Consider the following 24694-nt stretch of genomic DNA (forward strand, 5'->3'; position numbering starts at 1 on the left):
TATATATATATATATACATATATATATATATATATATATATATATATATATATATATATATATATTATTGACACAACAGGGAAACATGTATTTTTGTCCATGAGCCATGGCAGAACCTGTTGCAAATGCTAGCAAATCAAAAAGGTCTTCCCCTCCCACCGAATTTCTGCTTCTGTCAGAAACTTTGACTCCCAGCAAAATTCATCCTACTATCCTTGAAAGCAATGGATTTACCAATGCACAGTGTCTTGTATTATTTCAAAACTAGAGGCCCTGTGCATGAAATTCATGCACAGTATGGTCCCTAGCAGCTGCCAACTGCCGGCCGGGGCCTCCCTTCATTCCGCGCAGCCCCATGGTGGTCAGCACATGTCATAGCGAGCGGTCGAACTCCCAGTTGGTCAAACCCCCAAGGGGAGACTTTGCATATTAGGCTTTTATATATATAGATTATAAACAATTTAGTTGCAGTTTGCCTTTTGGGGGAGTGGGGGGTTAGTGTTGATATAGATGTATATATTTAATTCAAATAGTATTATTGATGAGAGCTAAAAAGATTGCTAGAATCTATTTATCTAGTCATTCGTTTTTTAATGGTTACAACAAATAAATGGATTTATTAGAATGAGTTAAGCACCTAATTTGTTCAAAACCCTGAGCTGAAACTAAAACATATATTACAACCCTGGCTGGTATGGCTCAGTTGGTTGAACATGGACCCATGCATCAAGAGGTCATTGTTTTGATTCCTGGTCAGGGCCTTGGTTGCTGACTGAATCCCCAATAGGGGTCATGCAGGGGGCAGCCAATTGATGTTTTTCTCTCACACTGATGTTTCTCTCTCTTCTTCAGCCTTTCTCTCTCTCTAAAATAATCAATAAAAAATCTGGTGGGAGGGCATGGAGGTGAAAGAGGGCATAGAGGGGGTAAATGGTGATGAGAGACAAAAACAATGTATACTACAGACATGCATGCATAGAAGGTATAGTAAGTGTTATCTCTGCATTTAACTTAGTAAGAAAAATAATGCAAATAAGAGAAGTCTGAAAGGAGGGATATAGGCCATACAGAGCTCACTGTGTTCCTACATGTTTCCTGAAATGATCTATAAAATTTGAATGGAAATGCAGGTTACCCTGTGTGGTACATAACTCATTGACCAGGACTCAGACCTGGGAAATGAAGCTCTAGCCTGGAGAGGCTATTGTGCTGCCCATGTTTGGAGTGCCACGGGCTAGCTCAGCACTGCCCTTTCAAGCATGTTAAATAATAACATGCTCTGCGAAGTTACACGTGACGTTCATTTTGAAACCCTGCAGTGACAACCCTATTGAAACAAGTGATGTCAGTAAACCAAGTGAAGGGTAAGAGTCTCTTTAATGGGAAGAAAGGATAAAGAACTTTAACTTCAAGACAGGCTGCTGACCGGGGCACTCAACACCACCCTGCTCTTTCGGGTGCGAGCAGCCCTGTGACCAAGTCCCCAGCAGCATGTCCAGCTGGCCCCTGGCCTGGCTGCGGGGGCAGTCCCTCTGGCTCCATGCAGGTTTCATGTCACTCTGAGAGACCCAGATCTGTTCTGGCTTCTCCTGCAAGGTGGGTCAGTGCAGACATTTGTAAGTTATAAACCATTTCAACCAGGGCCTGGGCAGTTTACCATGTGAATATGCTCTGTCTCAGCGAGGAGCCATCCGCATGTTCCTGAATGAATACAGCGCCTGCATCGATTGGCCGACCTCTGGCATCTCCCCTTCCTGGGTGCCACCCCACACACCCCTCATGCTCCGTAGCAGTGATCTCAGCATCATTTGTACTAGTGAGTCAGATTGGTAAGAGACATTTATAACACAAATGTTCACAAGGAGCCCCGGCCACCACTGTCCTTGAGTGGGTGAATGTGCAGAGCAGGGGACTTAGCTCCTTCCCACCCGCAGGCCCAATGACATTGCAGCCTCTGCTTGCAAAATCAAGACTCAGAGGAGAAGCATAAAGCGTGAAGGTCATTTCTGAGAGTGCACGTGGCAAGTCAGACACCTGGCCCTATACCATTGCGTCCTTACAACGTACACACCAGTGACGCTTAAGGGCTGGGTCAGAAATCAACAGCAAGATGCCTGGAGAATCCCAGTCGCTCATGGGTACAGGATAAGTATCAGCCAGGGCTGTGATCTGACACCTGTTCATTAAAGCCTCTCTGGATTGGTTCACAAGAATCCTGCTGACTTCAGTGACAAAGACCTCGGACATAGCATTACAGAAGCTGTGCCCCACTCCAGGGAGCCCTGCAAAAGCGCTCTGGGAAGGACCTGCTGTAACACAGCGGAAATCAGTGTCCAGATCCAGCCCCAGAGAGGTTATCAGATTAGCAGAGAATTGCCTGAGACCCTTGGATCATCTCAATGTACCTGCAAGGAGATAACTATAATCTTCCCCGAAGAAGAACAGTGGAGGGCAGCACTTCTAACCTCTCCGTGTATCCCGAGTAATAGCTCCACTAACAATTCCTGTGCCAAATACAGAGGTTAGTGCTTTGCTGCATCTCATTTAAGCCTCTTACCAGTCGTATATGAGTAATTTCTGTTAGTATTCTGAAAGTGCAGGTAGGAAACGGAGTATCAGAGAGCACAAGTAGCTGCTCAGTGACTGACCTAGAAACGGGCAGAGCCGAGGCGGGACCTCGGGTCTAATGGAAGGACAGCACTCTGGAAACCACGGGAACTTCTCCCCAAGTCTGACGGGTCCTGCCGGAGATGCCACTGTGAAGGCCTAGGGCAGTGATGGCGAACCTTTTGAGCTCGGCGTGTCAGCATTTTGAAAAACCCTAACTCTGGTGCCCTGTCACATATAGAAATTTTTTGATATTTGCAGCCATCGTAAAACAAAGACTTATATTTTTGATATTTATTTTATATATTTAAATGCCATTTAACAAAGAAAAATCACCCAAAAAAATGAGTTCGCGTGTCACCTCTGACACGCGTGTCATAGGTTCGCCATCACTGGCCTAAGGCCATGTCTGTGGAGGCCATAGGTGCTTAGTGAATTCACACACTTGAGTGGCATCGTTATCTCACGCCTATAGTCAACCCTGTCCTTACTGTTATTTCTGGGGTAACATCTTAACAATCTTAACTTAAGGGTGAGCATTAATAATAACCACATTGCTCTTACTCAGAAAGGGGCACCCATAACTTGACATTTCTCCTTTGTCTGGGTTTTCTCGACTTTTGTGGAGATTCTGCCACCCATAGCAAAGGGGAGGGGAGAATTAGGAAGTCTTGGATATCATCACAGCCGATTGTGTCAATAGAGATAGGATACGTTCCACCAAAAGGAAGCTATGTTCTGAGTCCGTTGTTAGCAATACATGGATTACAGATGCGCTCCTTGATAGCATGCATCTTCCTTCATGGGTGGAGCTTAAGGAATTGGCAAATAGGACTTTTATCGGATCCAGACATACAATAGGCATTTTCACTATGTCATTTTTTAAAAATATTTTTTATTGATTTTTTACAGAGAGGAAGGGAGAGGGATAGAGAGTTAGAAACATCAATGAGAGAGAAACATTAATCAGCTGCCTCCTGCACATCCCCTTGGTTGGGGATGTGCCCGCAACCAAGGTACATGCCCTTGACCGGAATTGAACCTGGGACCCTTGAGTCCGCAGGCTGATGCTCTATCCACTCAGCCAAACAGGTTAGGGCTCACTATGTCATTTTTATAGCTACCAATGCAACCCGAGACATCCCAGTGAGTGACAAGGCATTCAGCACTGCGCCCACCAAGAGGCACTCACGTATGTTGTAGGAGAGGACATGCCGCCCAGGTTTTAGACCTTTGACTGGAGGGCCAGGCTTCTCAAAGCCGCGCAGATAATGCCTGAAGGCTGCTCCTCTCTGCGGACACCTCAGACGCCTCCTGACCACTCAGTGGTCCGAACGGCCCTCCCTGGGGACAGCCCTGACTGACAGTTGGAAGAAGACCAGAGTGGAGGGGACCCTGCACTGGGAGTGAGAGGACTTCCCTGTGGGCACCGCAGCTTTGCCTCTGCAGTTTAGCTCTAAGCGACCTGAGCGTTTAACTTTGGAGACAAGTGTTTTATTCAGTAGAGGCATGTGGAGCCAGGGTGAGTTCCCTGGAAGCCATGGGTGAACACAGCGGAGAATCCTCTGCGCGCTCCTCCAGGCCGGCCTCACGGCCTCAGTTAGAGGGCGTGTCCTGGCCACAGTGGGCTGAAGGCCTGGGAGGATGGGCAGGGGCCGGGGTCGATGGGTTGAGGGGGACATCTGTCACACTTTCAACAATAAAGATACATTTTTAAAATGTTTACATTTGTTTAGCACATTCTTTATGAGGGATGGGAAAGTTGACAGAAAAAATATAGACCTCAAAATTCCCCCATGCAGTAGCACTCTGGGAGTAGACCACGTTTCTGGGAAGAGCTGGCAGGGCCCAGGAGGCCTGGGCAGTCCTACTAACATGACAGCTGAAACTGAAGCTGTGACTTGAATTCATTGTCTCTGTACCGATTTGACAAGAGATGAGTTGTGTACTTTATGGAAGTTCTAAAAGACCAAATTAAACAATGTAATTGTGGTTTCCTAATGCAGTTACAGTTTTACCTCCTCTCCCTTCTCCCCAAATGAAATGTCTTTATGGAACAGAAATGAGTCCTACGTCAGGGTTTTACTTTAGCAGCCATTGCTTTCAGCCTAAACAGTATAGTAAACACCAACGGTAACTGCGACGGAAAAAAGAAGGGAGTGTGGTGATGACCGTGCTCTGACTCTCCTGTCACCTTATCAAACTGCATTAACATGAACTGCTGGTTCCATATCATTGTGTGTCTCACAGAGGAGACAAATGCAAAGTTAGATGCTTTCTGCTCCATGTTATAGGATTTTAGGGAAACGAGTTGGAGCTGGTCAGTGGATAGATCTTATAATCTCTGAGAGAAATTACCAGCACAGTCTCAGGCGTTCTCAGGATACCCGCTCTTCATAGAACCAAGGTCTAGCACAGTGGTTCTCAACCTTCCTAATGCCACGACCCTTTAACACATTTCCTCATGTTGTGGTGACCCCCAACCATAAAATTATTCTCGTTGCTACTTCATAACTGTAATTTTGCTACTGTTATGAATCGTCATGTAAATATCTGAGATGCAGGATGTATTTTCATTGTTACAAACTGAACATAATTAAAGCATAGTGATTAATCACAAAAACAATATGTGATTATATATGTGTTTTCCGATGGTCTTAGGCAACCCCTGTGAAAGGGTCGTTCGGCCCCCAAAGGGGTCGCGACCCACAGGTTGAGAACCGCTGGCCTAGCAGCTTGTGCCTGCTCCCTTCAGGGTCACATGGAAGTTTGTCAGTGAAGATCCCGGAGCACTAGGGGGTGCTGTCTTCTGTAAGTGACTTGGAACACATTTCTGTAAATAGTCCCAATCCCAGAGGAAATTAAGGGGAAAAGGGGAACTCTCTTCTTACTACTGTAAGTGAATGAATATTTAATAAGCACTTAAATTAATGGCAGGCAGGATAAGTGCTCCATGCTTGTTAAATATAAAGTTGCAGAACTACTTTTGAGATCATTTTAATAATTTATAGACTGCCTTTTAAAATTCAAATATCCTAAATGGAGCTCCTTTTAGTGATGTTTACAACAGGAATTAAAAACAGAAAGATCAGCCTGACCAGCATGGCTCAGTGGTTGAGCGTTGACCTATGAACCAGGAAGTCGCAGTTCATTTCCCAGTCAGGGCACATGCCTGGGTTGCAGGCTCAATTCCCAGTGTGGGGCATACAGGAGGCAGCTGATCAATGGTTCTCTCTCATCATTGATGTTTCTATCTCTCCCTCTCCCTTGTGCTCTGAAATCAATAATAAAATTTTATATATATATATATATATATATATATATATATATATATATATATATATATAACCAGGATCAGGTAATGATGGATGAGGTGGCACAGACTACTTGTTCCTGCTGCATTCTGATGCTGGTCCCAGCCCAAGAAGGGATCTCTCCCAATAGGTTTTGGTATCTGCAGGGTGTACCTGGCCACTCACAGCCCAAGGTAACGGTGCTCCTTTGTCCAGGGCCTCTACTAACTGACAGTCCCAGTGCAATCAGTGCCGCAGGGCTGTGTCCGCCCTCGGTGCCCAAGCCCTGACAGCACCAACCACAGTGTCTCCAGTGCCTCAGAGGAAGCACATGCCTTAATTGTTCCATTTCCCAAGATGCAGGTGGGAACTAACCTGATTAACTGATCTCCCCACATCGAGTAGGAAGAGTCTATTTTTTGTTGATTTGACTTCTCTGTATAGCTCAGAACAAGTGGAAAGTTATCTTGGAAGCATAATTACAGTCGGCATTTTAGAACAACGCCTGTGACTCACTGTTCTATTTTGACTCACTGTTCTATTTTGCAAATTTAAGAATAGAAATTTTAAGAATTTCAAATGCAGTAAGTTTCCTAGGATTATATCAGTTTTCTCACATTCTATGAGTATACTTTAGGATCGCCCCATGAAGTTCTCTTTTGAGTTTTACCATCATATGTTTTGATCTCTTGAAATCTTCTTGTTTCTATATTAAAGTTGATCGTGCCCTGACTGGTTTGGCTCAGTGGATAGAGCATCAGCCTGTGGACTGAAAGGCCCCAGGTTCGATTCCAGTCAAGGGCATGTACCTTGGTTGAGGGCACATCCCCAGTGGGAGGCATGCAGGAGGCAGCTGATTGATGTTTCTCTCTCATTGATGTTTCTAACTCTCTATCCCTTTCTTCCTCTCTGTAAAAAATCAATAAAATATATTTTAAAGTAAAGTTGATCGTTATTCCTTATTTGAAACAATGTAGTTTTTAAACCTTTTGAATTGAACTTAGTGATTGGACAGTTAATGGTTACAGGATATGGATGGATAGATATCAGATCAGTCCCAGCGTCTAAGGGTTCAGAGGAAGATCATTTCATGCTCCCAAACTCCAAGCCCACGAGGATGATCTGGGCTTGTGGACCATGTTATGTCCCCTCTAAGTGTATATGTTGAGTCCCTAACTCCCAATGTAGTGTCATTTGGAGAGGGGTCTCCGGAAAGTAATTGGGGTTAGCTGAGGTCATGGGGGGGTGCTCCCAGGATGAAATCAGGGTCCTTATAAGAAAGGAAGAGAGGCCCAGGCTCTGTCTTTCTCTCTCCTGATAATGCCTGAAGGACACAATGAGAAGGAGGCCATCTGCAAGCCAGAAGAAAACTTTCCCAGGAACTCTATCGGGTGGCACCTCAATGGTGGATGTCCAGCCTCCAGAACTTTGAGAAGTAACTGTCACTGTTGAAGTCACTCAGGCTGGGATATCTACACTAATAAAAGAGAAACATGCAAATTGGTGTCACTCCGCTACACCCACCAGCCAATCAGCATGAGCATGCAAATTAACACAACAAAGATGGCGGTTGATTTGCATTTGCAGGTGCGGAGTGAAGACTGAAGACAACTGAAGACTGAAGATGACTGAAGACTGAAGAGGCTTGGCTTCTCCGCCGCAGCTGGAGCGAAGGCCTGGGTCCCAGGTGCCAGAGGAAAACTGGTGCCGGCAGCCAGGGGAAGGAACACCTATTGCGTGAATCTCTTAATTCAATGGGCCTCTAGTCTAAACTAATAAAAGGGTAATATGCTAATTAGACCAGATGTCTTCTGGACAAAGCCGCAGTGGCTCGGCGGCTGCAAGGGCTGGGGCTCAGACAGCATGGTGGCTGTGAGGGCCAGGGCTCAGGCAGCTGCAGCTGCCAGCAGTGGCAGCAGCAGCAGTGGGGTGATGAGGGCAGCGCCTTCCCCTAATCTGCTGGTTGCCTCTCACAGAGGGCCTAAGCCTTCAGTAGGACATCCCCTGAGGGCTCCTGAACTGTGAGAGGGGGCAGGCCAGGCTGAGCATCCCCCCCCCCCCCAAGTGCACGAATTTTTTGTGCATGGGGCCTCTAGTTTTGTTATAACAACCTGAGTTGACTAATGCATGAACAAAGAAAGGATTTGCTGATTATTTGTTTCTTTCTTTACTCTTGAAGCTTAGACTGTAGCAGCGTCTTCCAGATTGATCACAATTTCCACATGGATGTGTCTGACCCTCACAAACCCAGGTGGCGGTCCCTTGGAGACCATTACCCTTTGCCAGATAGTGGTTGGATCTGCAGCCCATTGTTAAACATTTCCCAAGAGATGTTTTAACACTTGTCATTACTCCTTGTTTATAAAATTTCATTTACTAATTTACATTTTTCAAAGTGATTTTAACACAAAAGTTGATTAATAGCTCAAATTCTTAATTAAGTTTGAAATGTTGACTGACCAATATTTATTGATTTTCAATTTTATGTTTATAAGAATCAATAAAAAATCATTAATATTTTGTCACCATAGTTGTTCCATTGTCTATACCTATGAATTTATATTGATGTACTTTTGCTCTTCAAAGATGTAATCTTAATCTTCAGGTAGAAAGCACTTATTTCTTTGTAGCTAATGATTCTATTAACCACTACTTTTAAGACATTTTAGCTAGCATTGTTTGTTTTACAAAATGAATGATATTCATATTTTTATATAGTAATTTTATTTTTCTGTTGCTTAACTGATTTTATTTCACATTTAAGTTCTACCTGGAGCTATTGAATAAAATACTATCATTTCTCTAATTTTTAAATCTCTCTACATCCTATGAAGTGGTATTTTAAATAATTTTTCTTTCTAAAATCACTCATATTAATACATTTTCTGTAAAATTTATCATGTCTCTTTATTATCAGTGGGTCCTTATTTATAGCAAATTATTTTATACCTTTACATTTTTTACATACAAATGAGTTAGTTAATTTAAAAAGAAAATGGAAATTTAGTTTTTAGGTTGTTGGTGCCGTTATTGCAACCCTATATTCAGTGTCTGAGGTGCATAGTTCTATAAAAGTATAAAGAATGATTTGATTCATATATTTTCAAGAACTTTATGTGTTAGAACTTCCACCTTTGCTCTGCATGCTATTTATAGTTGTAGTAACTGAATTTTGAAACAGAAAGGCTGCGGAAAGGCAATAATTCTAATATGCTCTTTTTAATTTCTTTTTAATCAACCATTACATTTTTAATAAACATTGGCCACATACTGTTGTAGCACCCCAACATATTAAAATAGAATCTGTAGATGTAATCAAGTGCATTTAACAAAGGAAACTAGAATCGCTTTTATTACATTTTTAAATAATAATGACTTTGGAGCTATGCCTGGGAAGCTCCCAACACAAATTCATTTTTCTCTGAATACAAGGGAATCGTGCTGTTTCTGTTATTACCAGCCTGGCTGACTTCGTAAGCAAACTCCACTCAGGATTGCAGATCCCAGCCTCCTTCTCCCATTAAGTTTACGTTCTGCCCATCTCTCCTATTCAACCTGATGAATCAGAAAACACTGAATGTACATGAGGGAGGAGCCACAACCACCTGTGTTTGCTGAACCCCCTCTGCTGGTGGGACTGGAAGGGTTGGAACTTCCTGGGAAATAGCTGAGGGTCCTTAGTTAACTGGAGGGCTTCCCCAGAGGAATTTCAGGACTGGGGATGTATCCTTACAAGTCCATTAAAATGTTCATCTGGGACACTTTTGCAATCTGAAAAAATTGGAAATGAGCTAAATGCTCATCAAGCGAATGAAGAAAGTGGCGCCATAATTTTATTCCAATACCACTATCTAAGTTATATTCAATAAGATTATTTCAGAACAAAATAAAATGTGTATTCAAATGATAGGTAGTGGAACTTGGTGTGTAGATTATAATTACTTTTTTTCTAACAACTTTTTTTCCTACGAACTAAAAAGAAATGGCAGAGAAAATACAGCATTTTAATAGTGCAGTAATTGTCTTCAGTTGGCCTTACATGTTTTTTTTTTCCTTCCTTATGTGTATGTATTACCTTTCATGTGTCCATATTCCCTAAAAACTGTACTTTTAAAGAAGCTAAATTTGGCTTACTTTAGGAAGCAGTTTGAGGCTCAAGATTGAATCTTCATCTTAATTGCAATATTTATTTTTATTCTATACCAAATATACTTGGTGACTTCCCATGAAAAATGGCATCAGGAAAATTTTTTTACAAAATAATATTTATGATGCATAAGATCTCTTGAAGAAGTGTCACTGCTCAGGTAGATATAAATTCTATCTTTCTAAATTGTAGACGGTTTTCTTAAGGATAAATTCAGACTTTTTAAATGTTCCTTTGGTTTATTTTATCCAAAAAGAGATACTTGCACGCATTTGTTTATTGCAGGACAGTTTTCCCCTTTTTTTCTAAATACAATTCGAAACAAATAGTATACCAACTTCTTTTATTAAAAAAATTTATTCAAGTACATTTAGATGAGTTTAAAATATTAGAAAAACTATCTTCTTGAGCATGCTGACAAATTTACAATATGGCAATTGAATTCTTACAATATATTTTAAAGATTAATTCAAATATCATCTGTTTAAGAAGTGTTATCTGTTCTCCTCAAATGGATATAAATGTTCTATTTTCATAAATTACAGTTCTGTATATTTTGCAGCATTTGCCAGATTGTACCTTATATTATAGCACTTATGTGACTGCTGGCTGCAGACCTCAGGTGATAATGTTTAGGGTACAACTGTTCTATTTTATTCATTTTTATTCCTTTAACATTTTATCAGGTTCTAGAATGTAGTATCCTATATAATAAAAGCCTAATATGCAAATCAACCAAACAGCGGAATGACCGGTGGAATGACCGATTGCTATGATGCACACTGACCAAAAGGGGGCAGACACTCAATGCAGGAGCTGCCCCCAGCCTGCAGGCCCCAGGCCAGCCAAAGTGGGTGCCAGCAGGGCCCCCCCAATTGCCCTGCTGGTCACCCCACAGATCAGTCCTGATTTCTGACCAGGACTAGGGACCCTACCCTTGCATGATTTTCATGCACCAGGCCTCTAGTGTATTATATTGTTTGGTTGACTTTCTTGAACACTTGGGTAATTCACACAGTTGTTATTGTTATTTTTGTTGCTCATTCTTTGTTCAGTAGAATTGTCTGAGTGAATCTAAAATTTAAATCAGAAATTCACGACTGCTTAAATTAAGAGAAGGGTAGGATATACTGCACTGTTAATTTCTCTCCAAAAATGTTTTCTCTAAAGCCCATTTTAACCTTGCCTTTATTTCATAATTATCTCTTTTAGAGTCAAGGGTGGGAATCTCAAACACAAAGAAAAAAGCTATATTTATTCAAAACACATTCTTTTTTATTTTACTGAGCATTCATCATCTCAGTCTGATATTCCCATAATGAAAACCCCACTTGTAAATTATTCCTCAGATGGCAGCTACTTGAAATTTTTATTTGTTATTTTTCTGAATTATATCTAATACCATCATATCATTCATAAGTTTTGGGGACCAAAAACATATATAAAGAGCCAAATTATTTCTGGTTTACATTTAACATATATATATATATATATATATATATATATATATATATATATATATTTAAAGAGCAACATGCAAATTGACTGCACCTCTGCTATGCCCGAGCCACACCCACCAGCCAATCAGAGTGACTATATGCAAATTAACCCAACCAAGATGGCAGCCGCAACCATGGAGCTGGAGCAAGCAAGAGGCTTGGTTGCCCTGGCGATGGAGGAAGCCAAGTTTCCCACCTGCCCTGGCCAGCTGTGGCCTCCTCTCAAGACAACAAACTTTCAATTATAGAAGATAAATAAATCCCAGATACCTGCTTCCAGCTAGCCTCCACTGGGAACTTCGGTGGCTGGGGGCTGTGGCCAGCCTGCAAACAGCCATCAGCCCCTCACCCAGGATGGCCACACCCTCATCGGGTGAGGGTCTCCGTTGGGGACCTTAGCCAGCCTGAAAACAGCCATCAGCCCCTCACCCAGATTGGCCAGGCACCCCAGCAGGAACCCCCACCCTGAAGGGGGTGTGGCCAGCATGAAAAAGGCCCTCAGCCCCTCACCCAGGCTGGCCAGGCACTCCAGGGGGGATCCCCACCCTGAAGGGGCTATGACCAGCCTGCCAACAGCCATCAGCCCCTCACCCAGGCTGGCCATACCCTCATGGGGTGAGGGTCCCCACTAGGGGGCTTGGCCAACCTGAAAAGAGCCATCAGCCCTCACCCAGGCTGGCCAGGCACCCCAGTGGGACCCCTACCCTGATCCAGGACACCCTTCATGGCAAACCAGCTGGCCCCCACCCATGCACCAGGCCTCTATCCTATATAATAAAAGGGTAATATGCAAATTGACCCTAACAGCAGAACGACTGGGAATGACTGGTCATTATGACAGATACTGACCACCGGGGGCAGATGCTCAATGCAGGAGCTGCCCCCCTGGTGGTCAGTGCGCTCCCACAGGGGAGCTCTGCTCAGCCACAAGCCAGGCTGATGGCTGCCCTCACAGCGGTGGTGGTGGGAGCCTCTCCTGCAAAGGCTTTCCGACTGCAGCTTAGACCCGCTCCCCACTGGCAAGTGGACATCCCCCGAGGGCTCCCGGGCTGCCAGAGGGATGTCTGACTGCCAGCTTAAGCCAAATCCCCCAGGGAGCAGGCCTAAGCCAGCAGGTGGTCATCCCCCAAGGGGTCCCAGACTGACACAGGGCACAGCCTGGGCTGAGAGACCCCCTGAGTGCACAAATTTTTGTGCACCGGGCCTCTAGTGTGTATATATATAGTATCATTTATATATATAAATAATCTTTATTGTTGAGAGTATTACAGATGTCCCCCTTATTTCCCCCATTGTGCCCCTCCACCCAGTTTCTGCCCTGCCCAGGCCTTCACCACACTATTGTTTGTGTCCATCGATTATGCATACATGCATATAAATTCTTTGGTTAATCTCTTCCCACCCACCCTGCCCCCCTCCCCTCTGAGGTTCTTCAGTCTGTTCCATGTTTCCATGCCTCTGGATCTACTTTATTTGTCAGTTTATTTTGTTCATTAGATTCAAAGGACCAGAGCCCTATTGGTCTTTTTGGGGTGGAGCAACCCAGTGAAATGTTGCCTTAATTTTAATGAAGTAAACTTAAAATTCAGTACCTGAACCACTAGCCACCTCTAGGTCCTCAAGGTCAATGGGGTCATGGTCTTCCTTTTGGATGGTGTAGATGTAGAATGTCTCCATCACTACAGGAAGTTTTGTGGAGCAGCCTGGGTTACAGTGCCTTTTATTATAGGGCAGCTTCCACCAACTCCTAACCGAGCTCCATTCAAACATCTAACTTAAAAACAGACAAGTTTAGGTGAGCTGTGTTTTTGCTGACTAACTCACTTTTCTTTGACATTTGTTCTGTAGTTTCAGCATTGCCTGCACACTGTTTTCATTTCTTCCTTAGGATGCAGGCACTGCCCAATGTCCGAGAGCTCCTGCTCTTCCTCTGTCTAGTCATGATGTGTCTGGCTGGGCTTTTCTCTGTCTATTCCCACTGGGGCTCAATGAGATTCTGAGATCTGTGAGATCATAATTTTTATCCAATTGGGAAGATTAGGGGCCATTTAAAAAAATACTTTTGGCCCTTTGATATTCCACATGCAAGTATATTAAAGGGCTTGGCCCTTGTCACATAGGTTACAGATGTTGTTTATTATTTCTTTCCCATGTTTTATCACTATGACACATTTTGGATCTTTATTCTCTGTTTCTACAACTTCAAATTCACAAATTGGTTCTTTGGAAGAGTTTCATTACTTATAATAGCCATCAAGTGTATTTTTGTACGTTTGATAATATAGTTTTCATCTGATTCTCATTTATATCTTAATTTCTCTCCTAGTTTGGGGTCAATTGTCTGAATCTTAGGGTCTCTAGGAGTTTTGGATTGGATGCTAAAGATTTTACATTTTATGCTATAGAGTATCTGGGCTATAATTTCTTAAGAGTGTTGTGCTTTGCTCGGGTAGACATTAAGATGCTTTGGGTTAAGTTTGACCATCTTGAGACTTGTTTCTGAGGTTTGTGAGGGGCCTCCCCGAGTACCTCTCACTGTAGGGACCTTTATCCTCCTTAGCGAGGCCTGGCCCTTTAGCGTCTAACTTTGTGCACCTGGAACCGACTTGGACTCGCCACTGATGCTGGTGGGAACTTGAATGTCCTGGGCCTCTGTGGGTCGGAACCCGTCCGCTCACAGCTTTCCAGTATCTGCAGCCAGCGTCAGCAGTTCACCCTTGCGCATACCTCAGGCATCAGCACCAATTCGGGGGCTGCTAGGACGGTTTCTGGTGTCTTTTCTGCACAGCTCTCTTCTCTCTAGGAACGTGGCCCATGGCCCCTGGCACAGTGACACTTACAGTAAGAACTGAGAGTACAGCTGTGCCCTCATATCAAATCTGATGCAGGTCATTGTCAAAGATGAACACAGGGTTCTGTGATCATGGATTGGACCTAATCTAATAGTTCTTGTGTTTGCACCTTAACCAACTCATCCCTGTCCAGAAAATTAAATGCTAGCCACACAAATTGTGATATTTTTGGAAATACTCTACAGTATTTCCAAAAATATCACATAAAAGCAAACCCAAAATCTTAGTTCTGTGGATTATATTACTGATCTTGGCCTGGAGGGGTAAGACAGGTAGCCATCAATCCATCCAGAGCCCCAAAATGGGCCTTTTAGTCTAATTTGCTCCCTCAGTGTGATTAAAGTGTACTAGGGTATATGACGAAGCCAAATGTTACACTACATATAAGCACCTTGATTTTTCTTGTTTCAGTTGATTCTCAGAACATTTGTCTTAAGATATGCAATAGCTCAGATTACAAAATTTTAAACAAATGATCAGCTTTTTATCCTTTCCATCCTAACCGTGACTGCCTCAAATCACTCATAAAGAAACCTCTTCAATGTAGCTAAGCGAGAACAAGGCAAGGCGGCAATGAGTTCTTACTTAAATGATGTCATGCTCTTCATCGTTGTGTGAATGACTATTTATGACATTCTCCTTCATTATAAGGAGGCATGTAATGTTGATGGTCCAATATTTAGTAAAAATTTAATCACCGGAGCTGTATAAGGAGCAGTCTAATTGGAAACATTTTTATATTACCCCGTTGCTCCTGATCTCAGAGGTGGCTGGTTTCAGTGAATAGTAAGTTTTCTAGCAGATCCAATTCGAATGCCCTTAACACTTCCAAACTTTAATGCTCAAATGAGGAATGTCATTTAAAATTATTTTTTTAAATGAGGCACTTTAATTATTTTTCTAACTGTGAGAATGTAAAAGAGATTCTTCAGATACAAATATATTTGTCACTGATAAAATGTATCAATTAGCTAATGGTCAGCAATGATTGTCAATGTCAGAGACTATGTCCTTGTGGAACATCAGCTACACTATATTGGTTTCTTTAAGTTGACAGGCACTTTAGGAGGGAATATCAGGCAGTTAAAAATAGGTGCTTAATAAACATTGCTGAATGAATGAACGAATGAATAAATGAATGAATGAATTTGCAAAGCCTGGGAAACCAATGCTGCAGTACTGGAGTACTTAGGAATAAAAGTTTCATTGAGCTTAATTAAGCACAATTAAACACTATGCCAGGCTCACAAAACAGTTTTTGGAAGACTAGCTGTATTTAGGCAACATAGGAGCCATTCGTTAAATGAATTAAAAATGAGGTTGAGAGGAGAAATTTCAGCACAGATACCAAGTCCACTAATTTGCTGATCATTGATGAAAACTAGATACTCAGGCAAATTTTTTTTGAGGGCCTGGGGGTGGGAACTGACATGTGATATTGGTTCAATTAAAGAGGATGTACAGAATTCATTCTGGTTCATTTCTTTATGTTTTCTTAATATTGAGTTTTCTATTGAATTTTTTATTTTTAACGCTTTTTTCCCTTTTCTGCAGCATTTAATGGCATGGACCACTAGTTTCCAATAGAAGGGTTCTGAGTCTGAAATAAACAATATGTCTACCTGTTATAAAAAATTTAGAGATAAAAATGCATGTTCTCAACCATGAATGGAGGTCATGTTCCTATATTCCATCATAGCTGTGTTGGAGTTTTTTTGTTGTTGATAAAATAAGGTGGCTTCTTCCTCAAACTTGCTTCTAAAAAATTGATGGACTTAAAAATACAAAGGCTGAATCATTATACAGGGCTCAATTGTAGAAAAAAAAAATCAGGAGCTCATTTCTAACACTGTGCTAATGATAATAAGTAGTTTTCTCCCGCATTTCTGCACTGCAATGCAGTGTGCCCTACTAAATTTTCTTCTCAAGAAAAAGTCATACTTAGGGATTTGAGATCACCTGGTTCATTATTGAAAAACTGCTCAGAGCCAGTGATGTCCACTCCATCTGATTACCTTTTAATTGTTTTTTGTTTTCATTTTTGTTTCAGGATTAAAACACGGTGACCCAACCATGACTGGCAAAACACAGACCAGCAACGTCACCAATAAGAATGACCCTAAGTCCATCAACTCCCGGGTTTTCATCGGCAATCTGAACACAGCTATTGTCAAGAAAGTTGACATTGAAGCCATTTTTTCCAAGTATGGGAAAATCGTCGGATGCTCAGTTCACAAAGGTTATGCATTCGTGCAGTACATGAGTGAGCGGCACGCGAGAGCAGCGGTGGCCGGAGAAAACGCCAGGATCATCGCAGGCCAGCCCCTCGGTAGGTGCTGGCCAGCTGCATGCCCGATGCTGGCATCATCTTTCGCTGCACTGGGTACGGGCTTCCTGTGTAAGGCCAGCATGGGGTAACACCTGGCCCTTGTTTAACCCCTTACGATGCTTATAGATTTAAAATTTACAGTAGTTTCTTCTTTGTTCTCATATTGTTTTAGATATATGAGTCTTATTTTCTTTACACATCTTTAAACTTGGGATCGAGTTTGCTTTGTAATACTTGTTACCTCCTCCAATCCTAGCAGAGGCAGCAAATGGAAAATAGGCCGTGGGTTTCAGGTGATCTGATTTGAAGCGCCGTCTGTCTTCCAGGAGACACTATGTTATATAAAAACAATAAAATAGCTCCATGTGCCAGCTGGTGCAAGAATGTCCAACCTGCAGAGAGTGTTTGTAAGAGTTCCCTGGCGCCAAACTGATGATACTGCTGGGAAGCGAGACTGACATGCTCTGGAGAAGGACAGTTTTGCAGAATCGTTTTATACATTTGGGATGAAGGGGGCGGGGGGGGGCGGGGGCGTAAGGAAGATGACATGAAGGTGGAGAAAGCCAGGTCCAGGGGAGCTAAGGAGACTGTTTCCTTGAGGAGGTGACACCTCTGAGGTTCTGAAAGGAGGAGGCCCCTGGCGATGCCCTGGAGGGTGAACGTGGGCGCACAGGAGCGTGGACGGGACTGGTCGCAGACCTTTCAGCGAGAAGCTATGGGCCTGGGCAGGACTACCCAGTGACCTGCCAGGAGGAAATTATGAGCAGATGACCCTGCGAGGTCACTTCCTGCCACTGGACTTGTCAGCTTATTATAGAGCCCGATTAATCCAATACTTATACTACTTGTTGTTAGGGGGCTCATGTATTTTTCTCATTTTCTGTTTTTACTTTTTTGGAAGAAGGGATAGAAAAATAGCAAAAGGAGGTGAATTCTCAGGACTGACAAAGGAATAGAACCCACTCTTTCTTATCGAGTCAGGAATCCTGTGCAGTGGTCAGAATTATGCCTAATGTCCATATATAGCTTTTTCAAAGAAAAGAGAAGAATATAGTCTGAAGTAAAGTGAAAATATTTAGAAGATATTTTGTAATTAATATATAGATAAAAAGTAAAAATTAACCTATTTTTACATGAAGAAAAAAATACATTGAAAACATCAGTGAGTCCCTAACTTATGACCAGATGCATATATGGAACTGATTATAAATCTTGTCTCAGATAGCTATAAATATCTCAGCTTCACATGCCCATTGCTAACTCTTGATTTCCTGAACCCCAACCTGTGTCACCTCCTTGCTCTCCATCCCGATAAATGGAACCCTCATTTATCCAGTTTTTCAAACAATAACCGAGGCATCAACCCTGACTCTCCTCTTCCCCACGGCACTCCAAATATAATTCATCATCACCTTTCTTGCCCTGAGTATGTCCCAAAACCAATCACCTTTGAAAGCTCTACCCATAGGCACCTGGCACTGGCCACCGTGCCTCGGGGGGACAGTAGTAAGCCTCTGACTGGTCTGCCTCTTTCCACCCTTGTCACAAGTCCCTTGAGAAACATCAGTGAGAACGTGCTCCTAACCCTCCAATACCTTCCCATCTCACCCAGAATAAGATTTATCTTCCATCCACACCTTCAGTGCTCCACCCACCACATCGCTCCCTCATCTCTATCTGAGTGTCCACTCTGCCCTCTCGGACCATTGGTGATGATAGTGAACTCACTGCGCCTCCACCATTCCCAGACTCCTACCTCATAGGCTTTGGACTTACCATTCCCTCTGCTCAGGAGACGGGACTTGGCCAATTATTTCCCCTGGCTTTATTGTGGGCTGTGCTCACACCATGTGGCCAGGGAGGCTCTTCCTGACCAGCCTCCAGCACCCCTAAAAGGAGTGGCACACCTGTGGGTATCATCCCACCTTCAGTTAATTGAGCTGCTTTCATATGTTGGCAGCACACCTTTGCACCACAGGGAGAAGGGATATCCCAATTTATCAATGTACCACTGGCTTCCTGCCTTTGATATGCAAGGGAGTCCCTCAGCTTTCTTTGGAGAAGGACAGTGGGCTGCATTTGATCCAAGTCAGAATATAACTGTAAAATTCTTCTGAAATGGAAAAAATATTTTTTAAATAAATCTTTATTGTTCAGACTATTACAAGTGTTCCTCTTTTTTCCCCCCATAGCTCCCCTCCACTCGGTTCCCACCCTACCCCATGCCCTTACCCCCCCCCCATTTTCCTCGTCCATAGGTGTAAGATTTTTGTCCAATCTCTTTCCGCTCCCCCCACGCTCCCTTCCCCCCTGAGAATTGTCAGTCCACTCCCTTTCTATGCCCCTGATTCTATTATATTCACCAGTTTATTCTGTTCTTCATATTTTTTATTTACTTGATGTTTAGATTCACTTGTTGGTAGATATGTATTTGTTGTCACTTTATTGTTCATAATTTTTATCTTTACCTTTTTCTTCCTCTTCTTAAAGAATACCCTTCAACATTTCATATAGTACTGGTTTGGTGGTGATGAACTTTAGTTTTTTTTTTGTCTGTGAAGCTCTTTATCTGACCTTCAATTCTGAATGATAGCTTTGCTGGGTAGAGTATACTTGATTGTAGGTTCTTGCTATTCATCACTTTGTATATTTCTTGCCACTCCCTTCTGGCCTGCATAGTTTCTGTTGAGAAATCAACTGACAGTCATATGGGTATTCCCTTGTAGGTAACTAACTGTTTTTCTCTTGCTGCTTTTAAGATTCTAGCTTTGTCTTTTGCTATTGGCATTGTAATTATGATGTGTCTTGGTGTGGTCCTCTTTAGATTCCTCTTGTTTAGAGTTCTCTGTGCATCCTGGACTTGTAAGTCTATTTCTTTCACCAGGTAGGGGAAGTTTTCTGTCATTATTTCTTCAAATATCTTTTCAATATCTTGCTCTCTCTCTCTCCTTCTGGCACCCCCATAATTCAGATGTTGGTACGCTTGAAGTTGTCCCAGATACTCCTTACACTATCTTCATATTTTTGGATTCTTTTTTCTTTTTGTTTTTCCAGTTGGGTGTTTTTTGCTTCTTTGTATTTCAAATCTTTGCCTTGATTCTTGGGATCCTCTCATCTGCTGTTGGATCACTGTATATTATTCTTTATTTCAGTCAGTGTATGCTTAATTTCTGATTGGTCCTTTTTCATATCCTTGAGGGTCTCACTAAACTTCTTGGAGGTTTCTAGAAGATTCTTGAGTAACCTTATAACCATGGTTTTGAACTTTATATCCGGTATTTTGCTTTCATCCATTTCTTTCATTCGTGACTTGTTTCTTTGTCTCCACATTTTGGCTGCTTCCCTGTGTTTGTTTCTATGTGCTGGGTAGCTGCTAAGTCTCCTTGAGTTGATAGAGTGGTTTTATGTGATTGGTGTCCTATAGGTCCCAGTAGCTCAGTCTCCCCAGTCACCTGAGGTGGATGCTCTTAGTGCACCCCTTTGTGGGCTGTTTTCACAGTCTTGTTGTAGTTAACCCTTGATTGCTGTTGGTATCACTGGAAATAATTGACCCCCAGACCAATTGGCTGTGAGGACCAGTTGTGTCTACAATGGGAGAACTACTGTGCTGGAAACACCATTATGGGGAAGGACTTGCTTCATTGGGGCTTTGGTGCTAACTGAATCTGCCCCTTGAGTATGTATCTTATGGATGTGAAGAGTTGTAATTCATTATGGTCTCACTCTGACCACTGGGTACACTGGCTCTTGGCTCTCCAAGGAGGTGCAAGGTCAGCCACTGTCTGGGGCCGCTGAGCAGGAACTGCAGAGACATCTTCAGATTCCTCTTCTTTGTATGGGGTTTGGAAGTGCCAGACGAGTCCCAGCTATGAAGCAAGGCCTCTGTTGCTGCCAGGTATTAGGCCTTCTGTTGGAATCTCTGGGGATGTCTGACCCAGCTGAAGTCTGTTTTAAGTGAAAAGACAGGCCATTCATATGCAAAAGCTGATGCACATAGCTTCGTTGGGGTTGAAAGTAAATTGGGTGGGGCGGGGTCTCTGGGAATCACCAGGGCAGAGCAAACGGCAATGGTTGCCCTGAGCCGGAGAAGTCCCTGGTTCTCTGCATCCTGTACACCCTTTCAGAAACAATGATCTCTGGGAGCACCTCTAAGAGTAAGCTGCCCTCATGTTCCTGTCCCCATGCCAGACAGTTCACTTTCTCCCCGTATGTGTCTGGGTCCCCCAGAGTCTCACCTGGAACTGGAGTTCAGAGCAAGCAGGAGCTTGTATCTCCCTCCCAGTTTAAAGAACAGCACATCCAGATGCCAGAATTTTCCGAGGTTCTGGGTGGTAGTTGTTCTGCCTCTTAGTTGTAATTTTGATGTGGTTGTAGAGGCAGCAAGTGTAGGTGATTACCTATGCCGCCATCTTGGTTTTCCAACCAGAAAAAAATGTTTTTAAAGCATATTTTCTATAATGTAAAGCTCCTTACAAAAATGCATTTTAGTTATTTAATAAAATTTAAATTTAAAGAGGTAAGATACTGATGTAGCCTCTTAATGTATCATTGAATCTGGATTCTACATTTTGTTAATGTTAGAAAATACCATATCTATAAAAACAAATCTTGCTCTGTGGGAAAGTGGAGCTCCCCCTCTACCTGTCCCGAGTCCCTATGGCTGGACCAATGATAAAACTGACGTAAGACCAGGTTAACAGAAGAAAAAGCAATTTACTACAAGCACACAGTAGATCATAAATGATGCAGAGAAATGATCAAAGCAGCTCTAAATTTTAAGCAAAGAAAGAATACATTTGTGAATATTTTACAGGTCGAAGAAGGTCAGGCCGGTTGCTCACTGGCAGGAATGGAAACAGAAGGAGAGCTCGGGCCGCACATCCGAACAGGGTGTGGAGGCGGTTCAGCTGCCGTGGCCCTCTGTGCCTCAGCAGCACCAGTGTCTCAGCCCTGCACAGGGCACCCTCACAGGGGACTGGTTCCTGCATCCCAGGGGCAGGGGGTCAAGGTGCTCCTCTGGCCCTGGCCGCTTATTAAGTAACTTTCATTCAACATAGTCAGTTTCCTCTGCGGGATTGTGGTGGCCTGCCCTGGTCCTGAAACATTAAAGCTGTACACAGGTCCCTATCATTGCTAAACTAAGTCTAGCTTAGAGAAAGAGCACATGAGATAGAGAACCGCATTAATGTCACTATGTGGACAAGGAAGGAGCATGCTGAACAGATGGCTAATTTTAAAGGAATCTGATGGATACTCAGTCCTGCTCAGGAAGGAAGGAATGGCAGCGCACTGGCAGAAAAAGGGTGTCGGGGGCGATGTGCCTGAGGGCAAAGGGGGAGGAAACTGGCGCCTGCACCGTGCATCCAGCGCCCGAGGAGCCATGGCTTTCAAGTGTGTTTTGCACCTCAGCCATCATTTGCACCCAGAGCTGCCTTTCAACATACAGTCCACTCCTGTCACCCCCTGTGCCTTTCCGTGATTCCTCAGAGTTCTGGTGAAAAGACCAGACCCTGGCTGCGGCCAGCTCTTTGCATATGATTTGTTTCTAGCTCGTGGGCTGCTTCTGGTCTCAGCCCTGCTCGGCCTTCTCCTCAGTGAACCTCCGTGTCCTCCCAGGACCTTTGCACGTCCGTGTAGATGCCCTTCTCTGCCCAGCTTCCCCCCCCCCCCGCCCTCACCTCCCTCCCTCACGCCACACTCCCTGCCGTGACTATTCAGCCTTCAGATCTCAGAGCAAATGTTACTCAGTGAAACCTACTTTGACCCCTCAGGCCTCGTGGGAATGTTTTACCTCCCACTCCAGCACGGACCTTCTGTTCAAATGTGTTTCTGTGTCTACTGAGCCGTCCTTGGTGCCCGTTCCTTCTCCCGCTCAGTAAGTTGCTGGAGGGCAGTGACTGTGTCGGTTTCTGCCAGTCTCTTCAGCAGGCAGCAGCGTGCAGACGCTCCCACAGCAGGCCCAGGACCTGCAGGGGACGGAGGGCTGGAGGCGGGCGGAATGATGGGCTTCCCCAAAGGCTTCTTCCCCAGCCCGCCCAGTGCAACCAGATGAAGACAGAGGCAGCAGGAGCAGGGGGCGAGGACCACATTCCCTGGAAAGTGGGAAAGGACAGTTGGGATTGCTCCGAAGCGAAGGCTTGTGGGCTCCTGGGGGCGACTTGGCATTCAGTCTCACACCAGCGCCCAGAGATACCATTTAATAGGCCAGATCCGATTTTAAAAAGTATCATCCAGTCTGTAATATGCATCAAATATTAACATGGACATATTTTATTCAAAGGTGTAGTCGATGATATATGGGTTTAAAGGGAGACTTTATCATGAAAGGCTCCCTCTCCATTCCTGAAAATGCTGTCCTTTCATAGTTTATTATTAATGGCTGGATGGCGGCTCAGCATTTCATGGTCAACGCTCTTTCGGGCATTGTTATCTTCTGTGCCTCTCACGTGCTGAGACGTGAGTGATGTGGGTACTTACGCCTCTTTGCTGGCTGGGAACTGAAGCTCCAAAGTGAACTTGCCTCCCAGCCCACAAACGGTGGCCCAGCATATCACGCTCACACCTGCTGACCTGAATCCCTTTCACGTTTTATTCTTGCCAGCGATTCTTTTCATATCAACATATCAGTAGGGTGACTGTGCACTTTATCATCCAAGCCAGGATATGCCTGAGGGTCCGAAGGGATGCTATTAACAGCTATGCCGTGACATCAGGCTCACCCAGAATGACCCTGGGTGAACGTGAACGCGTGGTCCTCATTGTCTGTTGAGGTTGTACTGAAGCAGACCATCAGCTTACCTGCTCTTTCTCATCGACAAACATCATCTAATGCATTGGTCAGAAGAGGCATCCTCAGTATCAGATGAAACTGCCATTTCCCTAGCCCTTAGAACAGAAATTGATTTCTCCCTCACATAAGAAGCCACCATGCTGAGGAGAGGGGTGGGCGAAGGCTAGGGGTTCATCCAGGGGCAGGCTGCAGGGAGTTCTGCCATCTCCCAGCCAGTGACTGGGGGACCTGGGCAGACATCCCGGCAGCAGCAGGTGAAGAGAGTGAGGCCGGGCTCACCTGTCTGCCCCTCCCGCTGAGCACACCCAGGTGCGGGTGGGCTGGACAACCCCTCCCCCCTGAGACCCTGTGAGCAGGGAGAATAGAAACCTTGAATGGCTTGGTTACAAGCTATTTGCTGAATGTTTTGCATTGACTTATTTTTGCTGTTGGAATATAATGACCTGTGAGTAAGAGGGCCTCTGGCTTGCAGTGCCCAGGGAGCTGTGTCACGTCGGGGTCTTGAGGGCAGTGTTTCCTGCCCCCTCGGCAGGACTGAAATTTGGGGGCCATTGTTTTAGGGACTGTCCTGTGGACTGCAGACGTTTAGCAGCATTTCTGACTTCTACCCCCTGGGTGCTGGGAAAGAGCTACTTCAGACATGGCATTCAGGAGAAGTTCCTTCTGGGTCCCCTTTTCTGTGGTTGACAGAAATCTGTCCCCATTTTATGTCGTTGATTTTTAGTAATAACACTTTTATTTATAGATTATTTTCAGCTATGAAACTTCTCAAAGACATTCAGTACACACTCTATTACATTTTAAAAATTATCTTTCCAACATCCCTCACGAAAGCTAAATAATGGATTTCATTAATTCCATTGTACAGAGAAGGAATCCTATAGCGTTAAAGCGATCATGTTTTCATGAAGATAAAAGTCTTCGAACTTCCAATATTTTTCAAATTTACTGTAAATTACCCGCAATTCTACTCTCCAGAGCACACATGTCCTCTCTGGGGGCTGCTGGAGAGCCCCATTGCCTCCCATCGTCACCCTTTCCCCACTGTTCTCAGAAAGGAAGCCTTCCGAGCTCAGCACACAGCTCAGGTTTTCCGTGATTAAACAGAGCCCCTCACTAGGCTGTCAACAGATGCTAATTAGCAAACTTCCATGATAGAGTGAGTCGGGGGATGACG

The 24694-nt window shown here is 43.8% G+C and overlaps 1 protein-coding gene across 6 annotated transcripts in view; it reads left to right on the forward strand.

The window, feature by feature from the left end:
* Positions 1-24694, forward strand: part of RALYL (RALY RNA binding protein like) — a 570979-nt gene that overhangs the window by 269498 nt on the left and 276787 nt on the right. For all 6 annotated transcript variants that reach the window (XM_081111044.1, XM_081111043.1, XM_081111042.1 and 3 more), the window contains exon 2: positions 16449-16727. In XM_081111044.1, the coding sequence (XP_080967170.1) occupies positions 16472-16727 (256 nt within the window). In that variant the 5' untranslated portion in view covers positions 16449-16471. The remainder of the gene's footprint in view (positions 1-16448; positions 16728-24694) is intronic.

Source organism: Myotis nattereri, assembly GCF_964212035.1.
Source record: "Myotis nattereri genome assembly, chromosome: 17".
Taxonomy (NCBI): domain Eukaryota; kingdom Metazoa; phylum Chordata; class Mammalia; order Chiroptera; family Vespertilionidae; genus Myotis; species Myotis nattereri.